General features: G+C 52.7%; 2 protein-coding genes across 4 annotated transcripts; both read left to right on the top strand.

The window, feature by feature from the left end:
• The first annotated feature begins 1851 nt into the window (after positions 1-1851).
• Positions 1852-5730, top strand: LOC114686962 (60S ribosomal protein L38). Of its 3 annotated transcripts, none has more exons than XM_028861659.2 (5): positions 1852-1927; positions 2103-2136; positions 2230-2290; positions 5372-5494; positions 5663-5730. In XM_028861659.2, the coding sequence occupies exons 2-5, from the start codon at positions 2134-2136 to the stop codon at positions 5686-5688; spliced, it is 213 nt and encodes a 70-aa protein (XP_028717492.1). In that variant the 5' UTR covers positions 1852-1927; positions 2103-2133; the 3' UTR covers positions 5689-5730. The 3 variants fall into 3 exon arrangements, with proteins under 3 accessions (XP_028717492.1, XP_028717494.1, XP_028717493.1); XM_028861661.2 differs by having other exon boundaries at positions 1880-1940; XM_028861660.2 differs by having other exon boundaries at positions 1895-1969.
• A 4132-nt stretch (positions 5731-9862) lies between these two features.
• LOC119086119 (protein tweety homolog 2-like) lies at positions 9863-21560 on the top strand. The gene is made up of 2 exons (XM_037200601.1): positions 9863-10072; positions 19587-21560. Exons 1-2 carry the CDS (start codon positions 9944-9946, stop codon positions 19761-19763), a joined length of 306 nt encoding a protein of 101 aa, XP_037056496.1. The 5' UTR covers positions 9863-9943; the 3' UTR covers positions 19764-21560.
• Positions 21561-23190: the final 1630 nt, after the last annotated feature.

A 23190-nucleotide genomic window follows, 5' to 3' on the forward strand; every position in this document is an offset into this window, starting at 1 on the left:
CCCAAAAAAAGGCTGGGTGGTGGTAGCACATGCCTTCAATCCCAGCACTCGGGAGGCAGAGTCAGGAGATCTCTGTGAGCTCAAGGCCAGCCTGGTCTACAGAGTGAGATCCAGGATAGCTAGTGCAACATAGAGAGACCATGTCTTTAAAAAATCAGTTTATCCACACCACTGCCACAAGGCCTATACAGAGGTGACAAGAGAGGGGTGTCCGAGCTAAAGGTCTGCCCCAAGGAGAGATGGAACAGGCTATGAAGGGACACTGTACTATCTGAGGGGACAGCAGAGAAATGCCCACAGACCAGAAACAACCAGCAAGTTAAGAGGCCCTGGGTCTGACTGAAAGGACAGTTTCTTGAGGAGCAGAGAGACTCAAAAGCCCAGAAAGGCATCTGCCCAGGAGAGGGGCTGGGGGAGAAGTGCGGCAGAGAATTGTGGGAATGGATTAGGACTAAGCAGCCGTGACTCTTGGAATATGTCTGGTCCCCAGGCATCTCACCAACACCCACCAGCTTCTCAAGCGGTTACCAGCAGAAAGGTTTTCAGTTGCCGAAGCACAGTTCTGTTCTTGAAAAAGACTCTCGTACAATTAGTTTTTCTGCCCTGTATCACCGGGAGGCAGGAGCTCCACCAGGATTCCTTCATCCAAGAGGAGGGAGGGAGGGAGGAGAGAAAGAGGTGTTGAGTCCCAAATAAAACTCATGGCCAAGAGCTCTTCTTCCTCTGAGGAGGCCACTCCACAGTAATAAGTACAAGGCAATTACATTCTGTTGGGAGATTATTAAATTGGGGGGAAACAAACATAATAAAATGGAGACATTTGTAGAGAGCTTGAAATAAAATAAAGGTAGATAAAAATAAAATCAATAGCCAAAGTTTCCCGGAGCCTACCCCCCAAGCCGTTATTATATTATAAGAACCAAGGCTAACTATGTGCTAAGGACGTTAGTGCCGGAGGAGAAGGGAGCTGGGAGGAGCCCGGCGGAAAGGGAATCCTGCCTTCCCAGAGCTGCCACTTTCTCACATAGCTGAAGAAATGATGCTTAGTGGGAGCTGGGCTAGAGAATCTGGCCAGTGGAGGCTCAATTCTTGGCTTGGGCAATGGGTCTCAAGATGCAATAAAGGAGCCCCTTCCCGTTATCCAAGGCGGTTGTGGATGGTCTGCCCCGCCTGATCAACACAAAAGTCTCTTTAGAACACCTTCGTTTCTGCCAGGCCTGTTACCATCAAGAAGAAGGTTTGTGACCCGACCCTGTCTCAAAAACAAAAACAGAGCCGGGAGGTGGTGGCGCACGCCTTTAATCCCAGCACTCAGGAGGCAGAGGCAGGCGGATCTCTGTGAATTCGAGGCCAGCCTGGGCTACAGAGTGGGTTCCAGGAAAGGCACAAAGCTACACAGAGAAACCCTGTCTCAAAAACAAAAACAAAAACCAGCCCAGCACTAGTCCTGCGAACACTGGCTGCTCTCCCAGACTACCTGGGTTCGATTCCCAGCAGTTCACAGCTGTTTGCAATTCCAGTTCCAGGGATCCGATGCCCCCTTCTGACCTCCGTGGACACTGCACGCATGTGATGCACAGATAGACATGCAATCGAAATATACAAAAAATAAAAAATAAATGTTAAAAAAAAAAGAATTTTTTTCTTAAGAAGGTGAGTGACCTGAAGAGGGGATAATGGGAGTGGCGAGAGGATGAGGAAGGAGGTGAGGGCTAGGGCTGGCAGCCTGGCTATCCATTACTTTAAGAAGCTGAACTACTACTAATCTGAACCAGAAGAGGGCAGGGCTGCTGAAACGGAAAGTATGAACGCATAAATGGTTCTTGGCCCTTTGCAGACACTGTACTCAATTTCCTCTGTTGGGCGGGTTTAACTGCCCGGAAGCGGAAGTGTCGTCCTTTTTCCGTTCTCTTCGGTTCTCGCCGCTGTGAGTATTTTGGGTAGCTGGGGAGGAGAAGCTAAATCCGAGGTAATCCGCAGCCGGGCAGGGGTTGGGGAGCTCGGGTTTGCGCGGGGCGTGTGAGGGAGGAGGAGGGAGTGCGGCGCGGCGGGGTGGGGAGGCAGGGGCGCAGCCGGTTAACGCGGAGGGCTGTTCCCCGCAGGTGCGGTCTCCAGCGCCGAGCGTCCGTCGCCATGGTGAGTCCGGGACGAGGGACCCGGCCGGGCTTGAGCGTCCCCGGGATGCCTGTGTCCTCCGAGCTTACTTTCTGTTTCTCCTGTGTGTTGCAGCCTCGGAAAATTGAGGAAATCAAGGACTTTCTGCTCACAGCCCGGCGGAAGGATGCCAAATGTGAGTGGGTTTCCATTCTGCCCGGGATGAAGCCGTGGGGCGGGCCGACGGAGGGATTGGGCGTCTCCAAAAGGCGGTTTCTGCCGGGTATGCGGTGGGGTCTCCAAACGCGATCTTTGGAAAGCGTGGGAACACTTGAGGTCGGCACTGCCTGTTCTGCACAGTGGACCAAGTGCACCCCTGATCGCAGCGCGCTCTGTCTTCCAAGTACCTTCCTGGACCTCACGAGGTAGAGGCTGGAGGATACCTGTGAGTTAGAGGCCAGCCAGGGCTGCATTTTGAGAACTGGTCTTAAAAAAGAAGTGTCTTCTACGTGCAGTAGTCCTCCAGTTTTCAGATAAAGGAGAAAGGTAATGAATCAGAAAGCAGTAAAGTGGCCCGTGCCTGTCAAATCTCAGGAGGCGGAGGCAAGAGGATTGAGCGTCCAAGACCATCCTTGACCTGCATAGCGGGACTCCACAAATCCAAAGTAGGGGCCGGGGGTAGACTGAGTGCAGGAAGCCAGGCCTGGTGCACAGGCCCTTGGGAGGCAGAGATGAAAGGATGGGGAAATTCTAGGTTCTCCTTGGCTACATTGTCTCAAAAATAGGTGCATGTTCAAAGTTGTGTGTTGACTCCTGCTGGTTTTGTATTGTTCTTTTATACACAAGGAGGGAATTGTCCCCTATTTAAAGGATGTTTGGGAGGATGTGCCTAATAAAAGATCTTGCGAGGCATTATCTTCACATAGCAGGGGAAAGAAGGAGTATTTTTCTGCTCGGTGAGATAACCCCGTGTGGCTTCCTTTTCCCCTCGAATAGTCTTTAAAAGAGCCAGATCATGAAGTAGAGTTGGGCTGTCGCTGTTAGGTTGGACAGGAAGAGCTTTTGAATGAGCTGTGGGGATCTTAGGTGTCACCTTTGATCTGGTGCTGTGTAGACTGATCACCACCTGTGGGAATGATGGCCATCTGCTGGGAAGGATGTCTCCTGCTGGGGGCTCAGCCGTGTTTCCTTTGAACTATGCGAATTTGTTTGGAAGTGTGTTTTCAAACCTGATTTCTGGTGGGTTTTTTTAGAAACAGCTGTATGGGCCCTGAGTGACCTGGTACCCTGGTAGCCCAGGCTGACCTCAGATCTAGAACTCAGAGGTTCTTCCTCAGCCTCCCAAGTGTGAGGATTACAGACGTGCGCCCCCGTTTCTGGGAGGTCAGAGGACAACTTGCAGGAGTTGGTTCTCCCACGGGGTGGGTCTCGGGAGCTAAACTCAGGCCACTGGGTTTGGCAGCAGGTACCTTTACCCTTCAGCTATATCACTGGCTTCTCTGAGCTTGAACTGCCTCCACCGCCCGAGTGCTGGTATTCCAGGTCAGCATGCCCACTGTGGGGGGGCACCGCCCTGAGTTGATGGGCAGGGCTGTGTGCACGGTTCCTGTCAGATTGACGCTGCATTTATCTCCTCATCTTTTGGGTGTTCACCCAGCAGTGGACTTGCTGTATGTATCACTTGATATGGCCTTAAAATAACGCTTGGGGCTGAGGGTATAAGAGCACCTACCCAGCACTCACTCCTAAGGCCCTGGGCTCCTTCCCAACACTGGGTAAATGGCATGGCGAGCGCCCCTGTAACCTGAGCACTTTTAGTTGGAGGCAGAAAGATCAGGAGCATTCAAGGTCCTCGGCCACACAGTGAATTCAGGGTCTGCCCAGTGTCGTGAACTCAGTCACCTCCAGAAATACTGTTTGACTTAATTTTCAGGGGTACAGTGGCTGCCAGAGGCCATGCAGCAAAGGATGCTGTGGTCCAGGGATCTGGACTTAGTAAGGCAAAAGCCAGAGCATCCGATACCTTGAGCAGGCTATGATCCCCCGTGCTTCCTGTGAAGTGCCCTGTCCCGAAGCAGTTACTGACTGGGGGAGTTGAAAATAGGCGCTAGTCTCGGGAGCATTAGGCACTTGGCTGCTTTTATAGCTGTGAGTTGTTGGTAGTGTCTGAAAGGTTTGCGAGGAAGTTGGAGCCAGGGATTTGACAAGTACTAAGCGGCTCACTATAGGAAGTAGATGGCTGTCATAGCTGCTGCTTGCTGTGCGTTTGGAACAGAACCAGGTCTGTATGGTTGGATTTGAGGTGGACCTGGAACTTGTCAGAGCTGGAGTCATGAGATAAAATTATGCAGTAGAGGACCAGGAGACTAGTGCTGGAGAGATGGCTTAAGAGTCCTGACTAGGCAGGGGTGCGTGCTTTTAATCCCAGTTGAGGCAGAGGATCTCTGAGTTCCAGGACAGCCAGAGGTGTTACACAGAGAAACCCTGCCTCAAAAAAAAAAAAAAAACCCAAAGGGAGGTGGGGTAAAAGCCCTTAATGCTCTTGCAGAGTTCGGTTCCCAAGTGTCCTCGGGCTCTCACATCTGCCTGTAGCAGTGATGCCCTCTTTTGGACTTCAGGCACCTACATTCCCATGCCTGTGCCCTTACACAGATGCAGACATTTTTACCTGTAATTAGAAAATTAATAAGGGTTGGATGGTGGGGGGTCTCTGCAGAGCCCTGTCTGTACACCACGCTGGCCTCAAATTCAGAGATTTGCCTTACTCTACCTCCTGAGTGCTGGGATTAAGCACCACCGCCACCCTGCAAGGATTTTTTTTTTTAGAAGGTTGTCATAGGTCATTTTAGAGTGTTCTGTGATGCTGTGTTTAGGGTGCCAAGTGTGGGTTTCATGTCCATGTACAAAAGAATTGAGGAAGCCCCAAGACCATTAAGTGTGTAAAAGGGAAATGTAGCTTTCCAGTACATGAGCATTTGAAGGCAGGGGAAGAATGGGGCGGTGGGAGCTTGCTCAGCTGTCAGCGTCTACAGCCCAGTTGTGACCATTCATTCTGTACCGCTTGTAAGGATCTAAGGCACCGGACCTGTGGCTCTTCATTTATTATGTATGCCTGCATGCCAGAAGAGGGCACCAGTTTTCATTGTAGAGGGTGTGAGCCACCATGTGGTTGCTGGGAATTGAACTCAGGTCCTCTGGAAGAGCAGCCAGTGCTCTTAACTGCTGAGCCATCTCTCCAGGCCCACAGCTTCATCCTTAACTCTGGTCTCCTTGGCAGCTGTCAAGATCAAGAAGAACAAGGATAATGTGAAGTTCAAGGTTCGCTGCAGCAGGTACCTTTACACCCTGGTCATCACAGACAAGGAGAAGGCTGAGAAGCTGAAACAGTCCCTGCCCCCTGGTAAGTAAAAGCCTGAGACAGCGGTGGGTGGAGGTGGGCAGGTCCCCAGGATTAGGAGAACCACTTTGGGGTCAGTGCTGGTACATGGTTCTCTTGGATCCTGTGAAATGCAGTGGGCGAGGTCTGAGGGGTTGTTTATGTCAACCATCTATCTCTTTCTTCCCCCAGGTTTGGCAGTGAAGGAGCTGAAATGAACCAGACCTCTCTGTTTTGACCATTAAAACCCCTGGAAAGTCCTGTGTGTCCTTGGTCTTTAGATGGGGGGCGATGTTGCTGTGGTGGAAGTTTCATGGAGGGAAGCCGTGTACACTCCCATGGCTTGGAAGTGTTCTGTGGGATGAGTTGCCTTCTGATGAAAATTGGGGGAGGGGTGAGCTTCTGGCAAGCAGCTGTAGGCTGAGCCATGTAGCCGCCCTTGGAATATCCCCTGGATATCCATAAGAGAAAGAAGTGTTCCATCCTGTGAGACTTGGGAAAGTGAAGTCAGGAAAGTGTGGGGGTCAGTGAGGGGAATGCAGGACGGCATCTGTGGAGGCTGCTTACCATGAACAGCCTGGGAGTGGGGAGAAGTGGGGCGTCTGATGCCTCTGGGCATTGCGTTGTCCACAGTTCACATACATTCATGCAAGCAAAATGACACATAAATTTCTTTAGTAAGTAGATGATTTCCGAGGATTTAAAAAGAAATAGGGCAAAGTTAACATTGTCCATCTTAAACTGTTCCTGGACTTAATACCAACCATTTTCAGTCCAGCAAAGTGGCTGTGAACCACACTGGGTCCGCCACCAGGTGGCACCCAACTACAATGAATGAGCCACAGAAATGGGTTTGGGTCTTTTGAGATAAGAGCTTCTATATTCCAGGCTGGCTTTGAATCCCATCCACCTGGGTGCTGGGACTATAGGAGTGTAATGAGTGCCTACCCAATTTAATGTGCTAAGATTGAGGGTTCTTTCTCTGCCCTTAGAAAATATAGTACAGCAGGCCGATGGTTGTTAAATACTTTAACAAGCATTCTGTAACCAGAAGTGATCTACTTGCTGGAGGAGAACATTTTTTGTGTGAGCTGTGAGTGTTTTGGAAGATGGTTTTGTTTATCCCAGGAGTGGGCAGGATAGGAGACAACCCATGGTGTTTATAGATTCTGAAGAAAGACAGTTTACAGCTTTGGCACTTTTTTTTTTTTTTTTTTTTTTTTTGTCTCCAGCACATTTCTCAAAAGCTCACCCTGGGTCCTAGGAGACAGGATTTGTCTGGCCTTGTCGTCCCCTGAAGGCGCCTTTTCATGCAGTGCCTCCTACCCTGGCAAGCCTGAGTCACGTAGGGTGCTTCTGTGGTCCAGGCTGGCTCCAGAGACTGAATAATGTCTTTGTGCCCTCAGGTGACAGGGTTCAACCACTGCTGAGGTCCAGCTAGTGTTCGTCTGCGTAGGGGGATCTGAGCTCTGCCATGGTTGACTACCGGTTGGTGTCCTCTCACCTCTGCATCAGTACACAAGGAGCCGCTAGAATGCTCAGCGGGCTTTGGTGTCCTGGGCTACCCACAGGTGGCCATGCCATAACCCAAGGGGAAGCTCAGCCCTTTGATTTTGCAGTGGAGACTGCACCAGGTTCAAAACTGTAGAAGTGACTAGTTGGAGACTTGAACAGTATTACCCTGGGGCCACTGAGGGCAGCTGTGCAGAACACTGGGTGGGCAGCACCTCCAGGGCTTCTGACTAAGGCTATGTATTTTGGCTGTAAATGGGGCCCCTGGGAAATTGCTACATGTCTCTTCCTGCTTGGCAGCCAACAAGGGGTACATCAGATCCAGTGGCACAGGGCACATAAATTTGTCCCTTGTTTTAACCAGCCTCGCTTCCTTTTGGCCCTTTCCATCCCCTTTTCTCCCCTTCCTAGTGCATTACTGTTCGTTGGGGACAGGGTAGAAGGGTTGTCTCCTGAGGCCCTCACCACAGGGCTGCCCTGAGTCTGTGACCCTCCACCTCCACTTCTGAGTGCTGCAATCTCAGGCTCTCAGGTCACTATGCCAGCTGTTTTTCTCTATAATTTACATGCATCGGATTGCAGTTGTGATCTCGGTACCTGGGAGACAAACAGGATTGCCACAAGCTCAAGGCCAGCCTGGGCTACCTACAAAGACCCTGTCTTAATAGAAAAGGGGAGACAGGTATGGTAGTGTGTGCCTTTAATCCTGGTGCTCAAGAGGCAGAGACAGGTAGATCTCTGAGTAGAGTTTGAGGCCAGCCTGGTCTACAATATGAATTCTGGGACAACCATGGAGGGCTACAGAGAAACCCTGTGGGGGCTGGGGGTGGAAAGAAAAAGACGCACTCTTCAGGGTGTAGATCTAGGAGTCTCGCTGGGTGGCTGCCGCTCAGTTCCACAGACTTTGCATCAGCTCTACAGGAAGCACCCCAGCTGTTCCGTGCCCTGCAGCTGCCCAGCCTGCCATTCTCCACACTCCAGGTTTCCCAGTCTGGATTCCCTTTCTCCCCTACCCACTGCTCCCACAGGATTCCCTTCTGCCACTCAGAATCCACTGGAAACATCGTCCAACAACTCCCCCTCACTGTACCCTCGGGAGGCATCCCCAAACTCCTCTCACCCACCTACCCACCCCCACCCCCGCAAAAAACCTGCCAATGTAGGACTGAAACACTGGGCGTGTTTATGATCAAGAGGTGTAAAACTCCCTACTGAACACTAACGACGGGAAACTTGGGTCTTACTCATCACAAGGTGCCCTAGGATAGGGAGGATTCCTAGACGATGTGTTGAACTGGTGAGACACCCCTGTGAGAACAAGGGGTCCCCTTGAGCCTTAGCTGTCAAGAGATGGTTGCAGCCAGGTTCAACTACAGAATGGAGCTGATGGTGAGGAGAGGCCCAGTGGCTGGGCAGAGCAGGACTCACTTCTGGCAAGGTTCTTTGATGGAGCAAGGGCATCTGTTCTCCCACCCAGCAATACATGTGTCCCTTGCCATTTTCAGGGTACCACCAGCACCTAGGGGATTCTCCAGGCTAGAAACTAAATAATTCCCCCTGGCCCCTCTGGGGTCTCCTTTCTGCCTATACCAAGTGTCCTCCAGCTGACTACCCAGCACTGTTCCCAACCAAGCTGACACTAACGACCTCTTGGCCACCTCACAGGTGTCCACTGCCCCTTACCTGCCCACCACCTGCCTCAAATCCTTACACTGGTCATACCAGCACTTGGTATGGCCCTTAATTCTAACCAAAGGACAGAGACGTGATGGGCGGGGCTCTGCTGACCATGTGACTGCCCTGTGTTGCCCCACCCTGTTTTACTTTGCCCCACATACCCTCTAACCTGGCATGTGAGCATGTGTGCTGCCATCCACATCCACAGAGTGCAGCCACAAAGTCTGCTCTGTCACTAGTCTGGCACATAGGTGGCCCCTCTTTTCCAGTGTCCCTTCTGCCCATGCCTCTCTGGGACCTCAAAAGCCCTCCCAGCCCTGTCCTTCCTTCAAGTGTAAAGGGACTCAGTAATAGAGCCCTTGCCTAGCATGCCCAAGGCCCTGGGTTCTAACCCCAACACTGCAATAAACAAGCTAGGTGTGGGTGGCACACACCTTTCATCCCAGCACTGGGGAGGCAGAGGCATTTGATTACTCTGAGTTCAAGGCCAGCCTGGTCAACATAATGAGTTCCAGAGCAGCCAGCACTACATAGTGAAAAATAGAAATAGAAGGATGTATTAAGGTCTAGCCCAGTCTCCTAGGCCAAGATTACTAATTATGTATCCACTGGCCACTTTATGGTCTTTTTCCTTTCCCTTTCTTTTTCTTTTCCTTTTCTTTTTAAGCTAGGTCTCACATAGCCCAGGCTGGCCTCCAACTCACACTACCGACCTGAGCATGACCTTTGAACCCACGGTCTTTTTGCCTTCCCATCCTAAGGCATGCACCATCAAATGTCCACAATCTTTTTTTTTTTTTTTTTTTTTTTGGTTTTTCGAGACAGGGTTTCTTTGTGTAACTTTGCGCCTTTCCTGGAACTCGCTTTGGAGACCAGGCTGGCCTCGAACTCACAGAGATCCACCTGGCTCTGCCTCCCGAGTGCTGGGATTAAAGGCGTGCGCCACCACCGCCCGGCCAAATGTCCACAATCTTGATATGATAAGCAAGGCATCACAGTTTAGAGACTGAAGTTCACTTCTTCACACCTTCCATCTTTTTTTCGCCCATCGGATCAGTGGACACTTTGGGGCCTAATTTCTGGAGCCGGTGGGTGTGTTCAGGAAGGGGTCTTGGAGGAGAGGGGCCAGGGCCTGGGTGGAGTAAGAGCCTAGTGCAGGGAGGGGCGTGTCCTCGCCTAGGGCTGGACATGGGGCGGGGCGGGGCGGGGCTCGATGGTGTCCTGAGCCGGGTGGTGGAAGCGGCCGTGGCAGTGGCAGCGGACCGGCTACAGCTTGTCCAAGCCATGCCGGCGGCGCGCGTGGAGTACATCGCGCCCTGGTGGGTTGTGTGGCTGCACAGCGTCCCGCACCTCGGCCTGCGCCTGCAGCGGGTGGACAGCACCTTCAGCCCCGGCGACGAGACTTACCAGGAGGTAAGCCCGCGCGTCGCAGATCCGAGCTACTGAAAGGGTCCCTCAGAGCCGGAGCCAGAGCTGGTCTGAGAGCGCCCGGGTCTCCGCTCCATCCTCACTTGCCTCAACAGCCCGCGCTCTCCGCACCTCTCGGACCCCCTCAGTGCCCAGTTGGGTCCTCTCGGCTCTCCCCGGGCCCTTGGCCGGGAGGCTCATCCCGGCTGGGAACCTCGGGATTTGGAAAGCTAGAAAGATCAGAGTTAGAGTGCCCCGGGGAAGAAGAGGAAGGGCGCCGAGGCTGCCCGCAGGAGGCGGGGGCTGAGCCACCCGGAGACTCACGGTGGGGGTGGGGCATCTGAGTCAGGGTGACTGGCGTCTGAGGTGGGCGCGCAGGGGTGCCCCGAAGTTCCCCTCGGGAAACTACAACCCAGACGTCTTTTCTCCCGGTCCTGATGGCCTGAGAGAAGTTTAGGCAGAAAGTGACTTGAGCCTCCCGAGTCCCCAGTGCTCCTTTCCCTAGCCCCAGCTGCCAATGCCTCTGCCTTGACCCCTTCTCAAAGGCTGCGAGGCTGAGAGAAGCGGCGTAGGGGACTAACCTCTTGGACGCCAAGAACTCACAGCTGTTTGAATCTAGGAAGGAAGGTGGCTTCACCCCGTCTCACACCACATCCTGCAACTGCCCTATCTGCCCTGGCGTCCCTGCACCTAGGCCCCGAAATTCCGAGGTCTTGGCTCCCGGGCCAGCTACAGTCCGTGTACTTCTCAGTTGTCCCTGATGAACAGGGCCTTCCCGCAGCGGGTTTGGTGGGCAGGTCCCGGCTTCTGATCTCCCTTCCAGACCCAGCTAGAGCCTCTCAGCCCATCTCAGCCGCGGTCAAACCCACGACCGCCTCTGCGGCCCCGGCTGAGTCAGTTTCCTCCGCTAGGTCAAAGATTCAGGGGTTGGGGCAACCCGGAATGAGGCCCATTATCAGTTCAGAGCTCTGTGCCCGTCGGACTTTGGTCTCTGCATACAGTGGCGAGGCACCCTCTCCTGATCGCTGTTGTGGGGCAGTCAGGCCGAGCAGAGCCTCTCTAGACTGTGCCCAGGAGTGGCTTTTTGCCCTCCCAGACTGTCCTCATTCTGAGGCCAGGGGCTCCTGATCCCTGTGCTATGCACTGCCCACGAGCCAGGACCAGGGAGTCTAATTATAACTTTCAATGGCCCTGCTGCTTTCAGGCTTGGGCTGTCGGCACCTGCTCTTCTGAGAGGATGGGACCCCTTTGTGTTGCTGGGGGCAGGGGTACTGTCACCCCCAAGCCAAGCAGCATTAACTTCTCTGGATCTGCACTAACCCCACCCCCACCTTGCCTGGCCCTGGAAGGAAGGCGTGTTCCCTGAGGACTGGTGACTACCCGAATAGCTCCGGGGAGTCTTCCTTCATTCAGCAAGTGCTTGAAAGGGACGGATACGGTTTCCGAACAGCTGTGTTGGGGGTGTGGAGAGATCCCGGAGCCTGTACTCTGGGTCCCAACCATATTTTCTCCTTTCTCCTTGAAGAAATCTAGCCCCTCAGCCGGGTCACGAAGACCCCCTAGCTGGGAGAGGGGTGGTGTGGGTACTCCCTCACCCTCACAACCTGAGCCTGACTCCACCCACGCCCAGTCTATGGCTAGATGGCATCTGTAGGGGTGAGTCCCACTCACGGTCCCCGCCTGTAGGGTCCTGACCCCCAAACCTTTTGTTTGGGCTCTTTCCCATGACCACCGTACCTACCCCACCCCTGCGTCCATCCTGGTCCAGCTATGAGTGGAAGCAAAGCCCCGGGCGATGAATGTGGTGGGCCTTAACGGAAGTCTGGCATTGGGTGTTATTTAAGGCCACTCCTGTTTTGGTAAGTTCCCTTGTTGTCTTTTGTACTGAGCACTGGAGTCAGGCAGTTGGTGAGCTCATGGTGTAGACTGGGCGCCCACCTTCTGTTGTAGTAGGTCAGCTTGGTGCTCAGCAAACTTAATTTGAGGCTGAGTGTTGTGCCAGGGCCTGGGTGACATGATAAGCAGAGCAGCAGTGGCTGAGGCATCTCTTAAAGCCAGCATAGTCTGAGGCAGGGGGATTGCCATTCCGCTGGTTGGTTGGGATTCCAGTTCTATGGCTGTGTGACCACAGGCAGATGAGAATTTTTCCCTTGCCTGCATGTATCCCACGAGTTTTTCTACTGAGTCTACACAGTACAAGCATTTGCATAGGACATAACCGGACCCAGTGATTCAATCATTAGACAAATGGACTGTACCCGATAAAACAGTGGAGAACAGAGCTGAAGACCCTGGGCAGGGAGACTGAAAAATGCATGGGAAAGTCACAAACAATGTGGGCTTTAGGGTCAGTGTGTGTGTGTGTGTGTGTGTGTGTGTGTGTGTGTGCGCGCGCTCTCAAGTGCATGTAGTCACACACACACATGTAGATAGGCTGGAAATAGGCAGTAGGGAACCAGGAAGAACTCCTTGTGTGCTTGGGACCTAGAAAGCAAAGCAGGGCTTAGAAGAGCAGATCAGCTGAAGGGCAGGCCACTTGGTAAGCACGTTCTGTGACCCAGAACTTCCCTGAGCAAGAAGGGCCCGGCTTGCTTCCTGGGATTTTTTTTTTTCTGGCCAGTGGAGGCCAAAAGAGGGGGTTCGATGCTCTGGAACTAGAGGTCCCAGATGAGATGGAGCCACCCTGCAGGTGTTGGAAACCGAGCCCCGGCCCTCTGCAAGAGCAGCGAGTGCTCATAATTGCAGAGCCATCTTGCCAGCTCTTGATTGATTGATTGATTGATTTTCTGGAGACAGAGTTTTATGTAGTTCAGACTGGCCTTAAATTCACCACATAGCAAGGAAGATATTGGACTTCTGATACTCCTGACTCTACCTCCCCAGTGCTAGGATTACAGATGTGTGTCACCATGCCCTGTTTATGGAGTGCTAGGGTTGGAACCCAGGGCTTCCCACGTGCTAAGCAAGCACTCTACCAACTGAGTTACATCCCCATCCCCATTCACCCCTCCTATTTATTTGTTTGTTTGTTTTTGAGGCAAATGTCCCTGTGTAGTCGAGGCTAGCTCTCAACTGGTAACCCATCTGCCTTTCCACCCTAAGGTCTGAGATTGTAGCTGTATGTCACCGCTCCTGACTTCTGCCTGAGGACTTTGGGCACAATGGAAGTTCCTAGTCTCCTGATAGCTGGTCCTCCTCATCCTCTCCCCATTGAACTTGAGCATGAGTCCTCAGGAAGCCTCTACATGCCCAGCCATTTGGAGGAAGTGGCTCTGGGCCCAGCAGAGGCTGTCAGGGCAGTGGATTGGGAATTCTGCTGGGCTCTGTGTCTGTAGCAGGGAGTAGCCTGGCTCTCCATCCCAGATCTCAGCTCCTTTACAGGAGAGCAAGCCTGGAAGAGGGAGATGATCCCTACCACAGAGAAGTAGCAGAAGGGCCCAAGATCTCACAGGTGGGACACAGGTGGCCATAATCCCTGTGTGGGAAGGAGACCCCACCTTGCTAAGTGCCAGGTGGACAGTGCTGAAGACAGTTAGAAAGTCATGAAGTCGGCTGTGTCTCTCTGAGAAGTCACTTCAGTTCCCTCCTCATCTGGGGAATTGTCACCCTCACCAGCCACCAGCCACCCAGGAGAAGCCAGACCCTGATGATGTCATATCCATAGTACTTCCTGTTGGATCTGTGGACAGCACCCCTATCTAGGCCTTCTGCAGACCGTGTGTTAGGAGGTACAGGGAGGTGTCCATTGTTAGAGTTTGGCTTGGCTTTTCCTGAGTCTCGGTTCACAGACTCCCCTGTGAGAGATTGAGGATGTAGTTGGTTGGGAGTTCTTGCCTAGCATGCACTCACCCCCCCCGTGTCCCATGAAACTGGGTATGGTGGCACACACCTGGAATCCCAGCACTTAGGAGGCAGAGGCCAGTGGATCCTTGTGAGTTCCAGACCAGCCTGGCCTACATAGTAGATTCCAGGACAGCCAGGACTATAGAAAGACCCTGCCTTAAAAAAAATAATAATGATAAAATAAAATAAAAACAAAACAAAAATCACTCTTGGCTTCATATGGAGTTTGAGGCTAGCCTAGGCTATATAGACTCTGTCTTGTTGTTGTTGTTGTTTTATTTTGTTTTTTTAAAGCCCCAACTGAGTGCAGAAGGGACACAGTATGGAATTCTGGGAGAACAGGATGCCCTGGCTCAGCTGGAGGCAGATCTGAGGAGGGAAAAGCAGACTTTTGGAGCCCAGCCCCACGGGAGACAAGCCAAGGTCGGGATGAGGAAGCCCGTTCATCCCATCTGAACTCGGAGTCATGGTCATCAGGCAGTCACGCCAATCTCCTAAGGGGTTAACCCTTCCCAGGCTCTGAGGTGGTGTTCTCCCTGGAGAGCATGAGGAGAGGCCACCTGCCTCAGCCAGAGGCTAGCATCACTCAAATTGTTATCCGTGACTCCCTCGGGGTCTGTCTGCGGTGGCTGCTGCTGTCCGCCTAGCCTGAGTACTAGGGTCGTGCTCACTGCAAATGATGAAGCAGAACTAACTGAAGGAGCTTTGATGATGGAGAAGCTGAGTTTGGGCATGGTGCTGGGGCAGGCAGTGGTGTTCGTGTGAGGCAGAGGCAGTAGGAGGCATGGAGTGGTGTGGATATTAGCCAGTCTAAGCTCTGGCCATAGTTTGAGGGTGTGTGAGTGGAATCATCCACCCCCTCTCCCATCCCCCCTCCCATCCTGTCCATGCACTAATTAGGAACGGAGACATAATGGCCCGTTAGAGTAGCAGGTGACACCAAGTTAACTGTGCTTCCCTCTGTCCTCCCCCAGCCCCCACCCCTTTCCTTCCTACCTCTCTTCCCCTTTCTGTTCCCTTGGCCCTTGGCCCACTGGCAACCCAGCTTCCAGCTCTAATTCTTTAGTTGCCCAGGGCCCTTAGGGTGAACAGCTAACAAGCCCCACCCCACCTGTATTTGGGCTTCCTACAGCCTTTTTGCACTGGTCCGTTATCAGTAACCTGAGGCTAACTGCCTGGCCCAGACCCAGAGCTGTCCAGGACATCCAGACTCAGGAGTTCAGGGCCCCACAGGAAATCTAGGCTCATAATTTCCAGGAATCAGAAATCCAGCAACCAACTATGGAGAGCTGGTGGCTCAGGTATATAGAGACTGGAAAGGCAATCGTCATCTCTCCTGAGTGGGGACACCTGATAGAGTCAATGGTTCCTTCTGCTTGGGGTGAACACAGAGGAGACCCTCCTGGGAGTGGAGGTAACTGGGTCATGAGCTTGGCAACATAGGTCATTATTATAAATAAATGTAATAAAAATGTAAATTATATGTTTATTCATTATAACTTACTGCAACATGTCCGTTCTTAACTCTTCAGCTCAGTCGGTGCCCGCCCCCTCCAGGGTTTCTCTGTGTAGCCCTGGCTGTCCTGGAACTCACTCTGTAGAGCAGGCTGGCCTCGAACTCACAGAGATCCGCCTGCCTCTGCCTCCTGAGTGCTGGGATTAAAGGCACTCACCACCATTGCCTGGCTAATTTTTCTTATTTTAAAGTGTGTGTGTGTGTGTGTGTGTGTGTGTGTGTGTGTGTGTGTGTGTGACTGTGCACAGCCTTTTCCGTGGGAGCTGAGATCCAGACTCACGTCCCGTGCTCGGCAGCCATACCACCAAGCCATCTCGGCAACCCTCACCTTGCATGTCACACATTGTCCTTGACCACCCAAGGCTCTGCTGCATCTGCCTCCATCTCCGTCACCACCGTGATCACCTGGCTGCGCTGCGTTTAAACTCAGCCCGTCTTTGTAGTCTGTTGTCCCATCGTCCCTCTGTTAGATTTGCCCGCATCACGCGTAGCCGCGGTTGGCTCTCCTGCCTGTGTTGTAGTCCATCACATGACTACAGCATCTGACGTGTGTCTGCGTGATGAACACCTGTGCTGTCTCCAGTGTTTGGTGACTACTGCCGGACTCAGTGGCTGTGGACTTTTGTATGTGGATCTTGGGGGGCGGGGGACACTCCCCTTCTTTCTATGAAGTAGAGCTGCTGGGTCACAGTGTGTATAGATGCACAGTGGCTTACCAACTGTCCAGGGAGGATGCCTGCTTCTGAGTGATGGGATTTCAGGGCCTGTGAGAAAAGAGTGGGGCTTATTTTTAGTTTTTGGAAACAGGATCTCATTCTGAAGTCCAGGCTGGCCTGAGCCCCTTGATTGCTAGGATGATGGGCGCAGATGTGTGCCACCATGCCCAGCCACAGAGTGTCTTTTTCTAGAGCTGGGTGTGGTGGAAACGCTTGCAATCCAGCACTTGCGAAAGAGGAATACCAACAGTGTAAGGTAAACCTGGGCTGCATAGTGAGCTCAAGGGCGGTGTGGAGACCCTACCTAAAAATTTAAAAAAAAAAATCATTAAATTTAAAAACCAACCATGGTGGGGCTGGAGAGATGGCTCAGTGGTTAGGAACACTGGTTGCTCTTCCAGAGGACCCAGGTTCAATTCCCAGCAACCACATGGCAGCTCACAACTGTCTGTAACTCCAGTTCCAGGGGACCCAACACCCATGGCAAAGACACCAATGCACACCTAAAAAAAAAAAAAAAACCAACCAGTGGTAATTGCACCCACAAGGCTCTGTGTGTTGGGCCCTGAAGACTGAGTCAGTTACAAGGAGAAGTTAAGCGGCCGGGGTGTGTGGTGGGGAGTGGGGGTTGTTACCGCATATCGACATTAATCTGTTGCTTCTGCACTTGCATGAGATCCAGTTGGCATGGAGTCAGCTCTAGCTTTGTTCTGTTCTTTGGGGTTTTGTTGTTGTTTGTCCTTGTTAGGGTGTTTTGTTTTGTTTTGTTTTGTTTGCTATGAAGAGACACCATGACCATTTCAACTCTTATAAAGGAAGACACTTCATTGGGGCTGGCTTATAGTTCAGAGGTTTAGTCCGTTATCATGGTGGGACATGATGGTGTGCAGGCAGACATGGTGCAGGAGAAGGAGCCAAGAATTCTACATCTGGATCGGCAGACAACAGGAAAAGAGTGACGCTGGGCCCCGCTTGAGCTTCTGAAACCTCAAAGCCCCCCCCCTCCCACCACACACACACACACACACACACACACACACACACACACACACACACACACAAGTGCACTCCATCCCTGGGGACACACCTCCTCCGACAAGGCCACACCCACTTCAACCTCCCAAAAGTACCACTCTCTGTGGGCCTCTGGGGACCATTTCCATTCAAGCCACCACACTGTTGCTGTTGTTGATTTTTGAGACAGGGTCTTCTATGGCCCAGACTGGCCTCAGATTAAGCATGTAGCCACAGATGGCACGGAGCTTCTGATCCTCCAAGCCTCTTCAGGCCCACCTAGCGGCTCAGGATTTGCCAAGGGAGCTGTTGTCTGTCAGGAAGCCTAGGTGTCCCCCTCTCGGTGGGACTACAGGTGTGAACCACCATGCCTGGTTTTATGCAGTACTGGGGGTGGACTCCTGGCTTTCCGGCTTGCTAGGCAACCACTCACCTCCTGTACCACATCCTCAACTCCTCCTAGTTCTGACTCTGACAGGCTAGGCCCAGGGTAGGCCTTTAGGGTTCCCCAGCTCCAGGGAGGTGCCCTGCTTCCGTCAGAGGGCAGGTTGCAGTGTGGTGACTTTGTGTGGGAGCCTTTAAAGCTCCCCTTCCCCCACCCCCTTTGCAGTAGAAGATGCCTTCCAGGAAGGTGGGCAGTGACTTCCCGCTGCCTCATGGGACAGGAGCCTCTGGAGGTCATTCGAAGGGGGGTGAGTGGTCCAGGCCTGCCTCACCTTGAGGACTATGGAGGATACTGTGCTCAGAGCTGCTGTGCCACCTTCCACCTCCCTGGAGGAGGAAGGAGCTCCTTTCCGTGCTTGAGTGTTACCTAGGTGGAAGTGGAGGCCACCTGCTAGGTGAAATGAGACATCTCATTTGTCCTCTCAGTTGACCTCATCACTTCTAGATTTGTCCCTAAGGCCGAGAAGCCTGTCCACCCAGTGTTAGCATCAGCACAGCCCGAGTTAGGGGTGCTCTGAGAGGCCTGCGTCCTCACAGGGATGGGCAGCCCAGCAGTCGCCCACAGGCTTCACCTCCGTAGAGTCTGCCCAGCCTGAGCCACCAGCTCGGCACTGCAGGTCGCCTCCCTGTGCTTGGCCTGTGTACAGCCTGTCCCCTCAGACCCTGGAGTCCCGTGGCCTCCAGCCCAGATGATTGCTACCACCCACACAGGTTCCCTGACCAAAGCTCCAGGGAGAGCAACCCCCACTGGGTCGCTGGGGACTCTGGATGAGGCCATGGCTGAGGCCGCATAGGAAGCCAGGAAGCTGTCAGCTCGGGAGCTTGACTTAGAGCCAGGTTCAGCCCTGGCTGACGGCCACTGATCCTGGGGCCATCTGGTGTCCATCTGGCCAAATCAAGGGATTGGAAGATGCGGTGGAGGGGGACACCTAGGCTTCCCGACAGACAACAGCTCCCTTTGAAAACCCAGGGCTGCTGGGCGGGGCCGGAAGCGGTCTCTCCATGCCCTCCTCAGCATCCTGACCTTACTGCTACCACTGGCGTGTGAGTCAGTGGTCCCTGGCAGGGTACAGCAAGAAGGACACCGAAGATTACCTACCCTGGCTCCTCGATATCCGCCCTAGAGCACAGAGCTGACATTTAAGGACTCTGGATGGCCCCAGCACCTACAATAGGCACATTCCGTTTTGGCGTGACAACACTGGTCTGGAATGGCGGGCCTAGGTATGCCAGCACCAGTGATTCATAGTGTCCCCAGCTTAGTTTCCCTTTGCGCCTGAGGTGTCCCACCCAGACCGTGTCTCTTTCCAGTCCTTGTGGCCACAGCTCTCATGGTCCACAGCCGTGTTTGCGGCTGGCCGTCCTTCCTTGCTCTCCTGAGTGGCTCAGGGCTTGTCATCAGGCCTGGCCTGGACTGTATCTTCATCCGGACACCTGGGCTGAGCCATGCTTGGCCGTATTAGTTATTTTTGTCACTATAACAAAATGCCCGATGAAAGCCGCTCAAAGAAGAAAGATGTTTTTCCAGCTTACAGTTTGAGGGTACATCCGTCATGGCCGCCTGGGAAGCCCTCGGTCACACGGCCTCTGCAGTCAGGGAGCAGGGAAGGCTGAAGACTGCCGCTCAGCCGACTTTCTCTGTCACATTCCGACTGGAACTCCAGCCCGTGGGATGGTCCCTCCCACATTCCCGGTGGATCTTCCCACCTCTGTTAAACTAATCTAGAAGATTCTGGATCCTGCCGAAACTTGATAATATGAATCGAGGCAACAGCGGTCCTCCCTCACCAGCCCTTCTCATCACCCAGCCTGTCCGTTTTTCTGCCATCCCCACCCTGGCACCCAAATGCAGGGCAGGCTGTTCATTTGGAGGGCTGTGGGCGTAAGGATGCAGTACAGCTCCCGGGACTCCCCACCCCCCACCCCTCCCTCCCTCCACCCCACCCCGCGCTGGACCAGAAGCTGACACAGACCCTCCTTCCTACAGTCGCTGCTCTTCCTGGGGGTGCTAGCTGCCGTTGGCCTGGGCCTGAACCTCCTCGTCCTTGCTGTGTACCTGGTGTGTGCGTGCTGCTGCCGGCGGGACCACACAGTGCAGACCAAGCAGCCCAACTCATGCTGCATCACCTGGACAGCGGTGGTGGCCGGGCTCCTCTGCTGGTGAGTGTCCTATGCGCAGGCCACACCAATGGTTTCAGTTCAGCTCCCAAGGGGCCAGGTGGGGAGGGGGCACTTAACAGACACAGGCAAGGGAAAGCTAGCCCGTGGCCAGGACATCCTTCATGTCCAAGTGGCTCCTCATCAGTGACTGGCCACGTTCACTGACCAAGCTAACCCCTGCATGAACAAACCTGCCTCCCCAAATGAATACTGTCCCTTTTGTGGCCAAGCATGAGGAATCAGTCGCTAGTGTAATGATGGGGGTCTGCATTGTGCCCCCCCCAGCCCTTCTACCAGACCAGGGCCAGGCCTGACAGCCATATGGGTCCCTCCCTGAGTTGACCAGGTAGACGGTGGGCATCTCTTTACTCTGCAGCCCTGTTACCTTCCACTGCCACCTTGGGTCTGCAGAATCAGAAGTTAGCCCCAATCAGTTCCGTTGTCTTGTGAGATCAGGTTCATTGTCTTGTGAGAACTACCCATACGTAGATCTTCCCCTGTGCCCTGACTGAGGAATGAAGATTTCCAGTACCTCGTGAGAGCCCGCCCCACCCACCAAGCACCCAGCACCTAGCCCGTGCATGCGTGCAAGCTCGCTTCATGAGTTGGTGTGTTTTTCTTGTTTCTGTGTTTGTAGACATGTTTTTTATGTATAACGCCCCCCCTTGAGATGTTGAAGGGTGTGGCCACCCTCTAAGGTAAAAGTCCCTTGTTGCTAGTCTGAAGAATTGGTCCTAGGTTCTAGTCTGCAGGAAGGTCACCTTACTCCTGAACACTTTCTTTTTTCTATAATGTATTCATTCCGTGTTTCTCAGCCTTTTGGCCAAGATGGAGTGTGGTGACGTGTTCATGATCTTATGTGGGTGGGAGTGTGGGGCTCACTGAAACCAAACGATAGGCCATCCTCAAAGCAGCGACCAACCGAGGGCTGATGAATCTTGTGGTTGGGGCCGGGGCCTACAGGAAAGAGTTCCAGCCCAGATGGAAAGGTCATGACTTACTGGGAAGGTGATCTGACTCCCAGAGATGAGCCAGAGCTTCCGTGAGGAACCGAGGTGCCAAAAACCCTCTGCCTGGTGTAGGGCATCACAGGGTGGTTAGGGAGAGAGGGGACCCAAAGACACACAACAACAGTGCTTGTTCCAATGCAGCCATCCCTCGGTCCGCAGGAAACTGCGGGTGCTCCTACGTTTCCAGTAGAGCTACCGCCAGATAAGCCTATTGTCAGGTACAAATGCCACTGGAGTCAAGTGCATTGAACGCTGGCGAACCCAGCATCCAAACAGAACATCGTAATTTGGTATTACGATGTGTATTTTGCAGCAGGTAAAAATGGCTTTAAGTGGTCAGGTCCAGTAAGTACTTATTACCTGTAGTTAAGAGAAACTCAAGGGGCTGAAAAGATGGCTCAACGGTGGAGAGCACTGGCTGCTCTCCTAGAGAACTTAGATCCATCTCTCAGCAGCCACAGGGTGGATCACAGCCAGCTGTATGCAACTTCAGTTCCAGGGGGTCCAGTGCCTTCTTCTGGCCCCCGCAGGCACCAGGCACCCATGTGTGCACAGACACACACTCAGGCAGAACACCCACACGCATAAAATAACATGGAAAAGAAAAGCGGGAGACGAGTTCTCAGAAGAAGTTGAACTGAGGACAAGAAGGAAGAGGAGGAGAAAAGCTGGACACGGAAGGGCCACTGTGGCAGGATTCCTTCCGTGCGGTGTTCTACAGCTGCCTCTGGCAAGCGGACGTCAGCGACAAAAACCAGCCATTGCTTTTGCCACTTTTGTTTTTTAATTCAGTTTTTAAGCATGCTTTTCGCATGTGAAAAGCACGGGAACCTGGTAGTTCCAGCGATGCTGTGGAGAAAGATGGACACTGTCCACGGTGAAGCCAGCTCAGTAGTAGATTAGATTAGATTAGATTAGATTAGATTAGATTAGATTAGATTAATCAGAGTAGATTGTGCTGCTGCTTGAATGCAAAGAATGCTGAGGGGAGCCAGGCCTGGTGGCGCACACCTTTAATCCCAGCACTCGGGAGGCAGAGGCAGGTGGATCTCTGTGAGTTCAAGACCAACCTGGTCTACAGAGTGAGTTCCAGGATAGCCAAGCTGCAACTGTCTCAAGGAAGGAAGGATAAGCATCAGTGTGTGTGTGTGTGTGTGTGTGTGTGTGTGTGTGTGTGTGTGTGTGTATGTGTGTGTGTGTGTATGTATGTGTGTGCGTGCATGTGCTCACACTTATCTTTCCCCAAGTTAGTATTTTGAGAACTCAGGAGGCTCCTTGATTGGTCCTGTGATCCCTGGAGTGGAGGACCACATAGAATATGATGGATGACAGAGTTAAGAGTGGAAATGATTTACTCAGGCTGGAATGTTGGATTCAAGCCAACCATAAAATTTCACACAGATGGATTTCAAGTTTGGCTTTTGGTTAAAATCAATAAGACAACATAGGAAAAAAAAAGAAACTGAGCCTGACAATTCCTGAGAGAAAGTCTGGGAGGGACTGTTACAGACCATAAGGTTAATGAAGACGTGAGGGCAGGCCAGTGTGGGGAGGGTCCTAGAGCATACACACACACACACACACACACACACACACACACACACACACACACACACACACCAAGCAGCTTCCCACACTCTGCTCAGAGTCCCTGTTGAAGAGTGACATCGGAAACCAGGCATGGAGACAGGGGGATGAGGAGTTCAAGGTCATCCTCAGCTATATGGGGAGTATGAGGCCCAGCTCGGGATACATGAGACCTTGTCTCATGTGTCTGTCTCAGAGGACAGAAGGTAAGAGGTGACAAAGGGGCCACTTTGGAATATTGGATGCAGTTTGTGGCAGAAGTGGAGACTTGTTCCAGCTCCCCCAAAGCATGAATCAGGACACAGTGGGTTCTGGGTTAATAAGGCAGGCAGAAGCTAAAACTTCATAGAGGACTAGATCAGGGATATACAAAGAAGCCCATAGTTCTTGGCCAGATCTGGAGGGACCTGAAGGTTGTCATTGAGCATGTCAAATCAGATCTCAAGACGCCACCAGGGCCGCTGAATCATAACCCCCAAGTCTTGCCTGCAGTTTTGTGCCTTTCAGGAGTGTGTTGCCAGCCAGGACAAGCAGGCTTCTGCCAGGTCACTTTAGGTGGTCCTTAACCTTCACCCTGAGACAATATCCCCTCATCCCAAACCCTAGAATAAAGCTCCTCAGCTAAAATCGAGCCCACACTATGGGTGTTTGCAGAGGCTTTTATTCACAGTTCCCCAAACTTGGAAGCAAGTAAAAGATATCCTTCAGTAGCCGAGTGTGGTGATATATTGTGTACCCTAATAAAAAATGCTGAAAGATCAGAGACAAAGGAACCAGCCACTGCCATGTCTTACCTCCAGGACTCCTCAGCCTGAAAAGGCTTCAGTTCCTGTC

The sequence above is a fragment of the Peromyscus leucopus genome, chromosome 8b (genome assembly GCF_004664715.2).
Source record: "Peromyscus leucopus breed LL Stock chromosome 8b, UCI_PerLeu_2.1, whole genome shotgun sequence".
Taxonomy (NCBI): Eukaryota; Metazoa; Chordata; class Mammalia; order Rodentia; family Cricetidae; genus Peromyscus; species Peromyscus leucopus.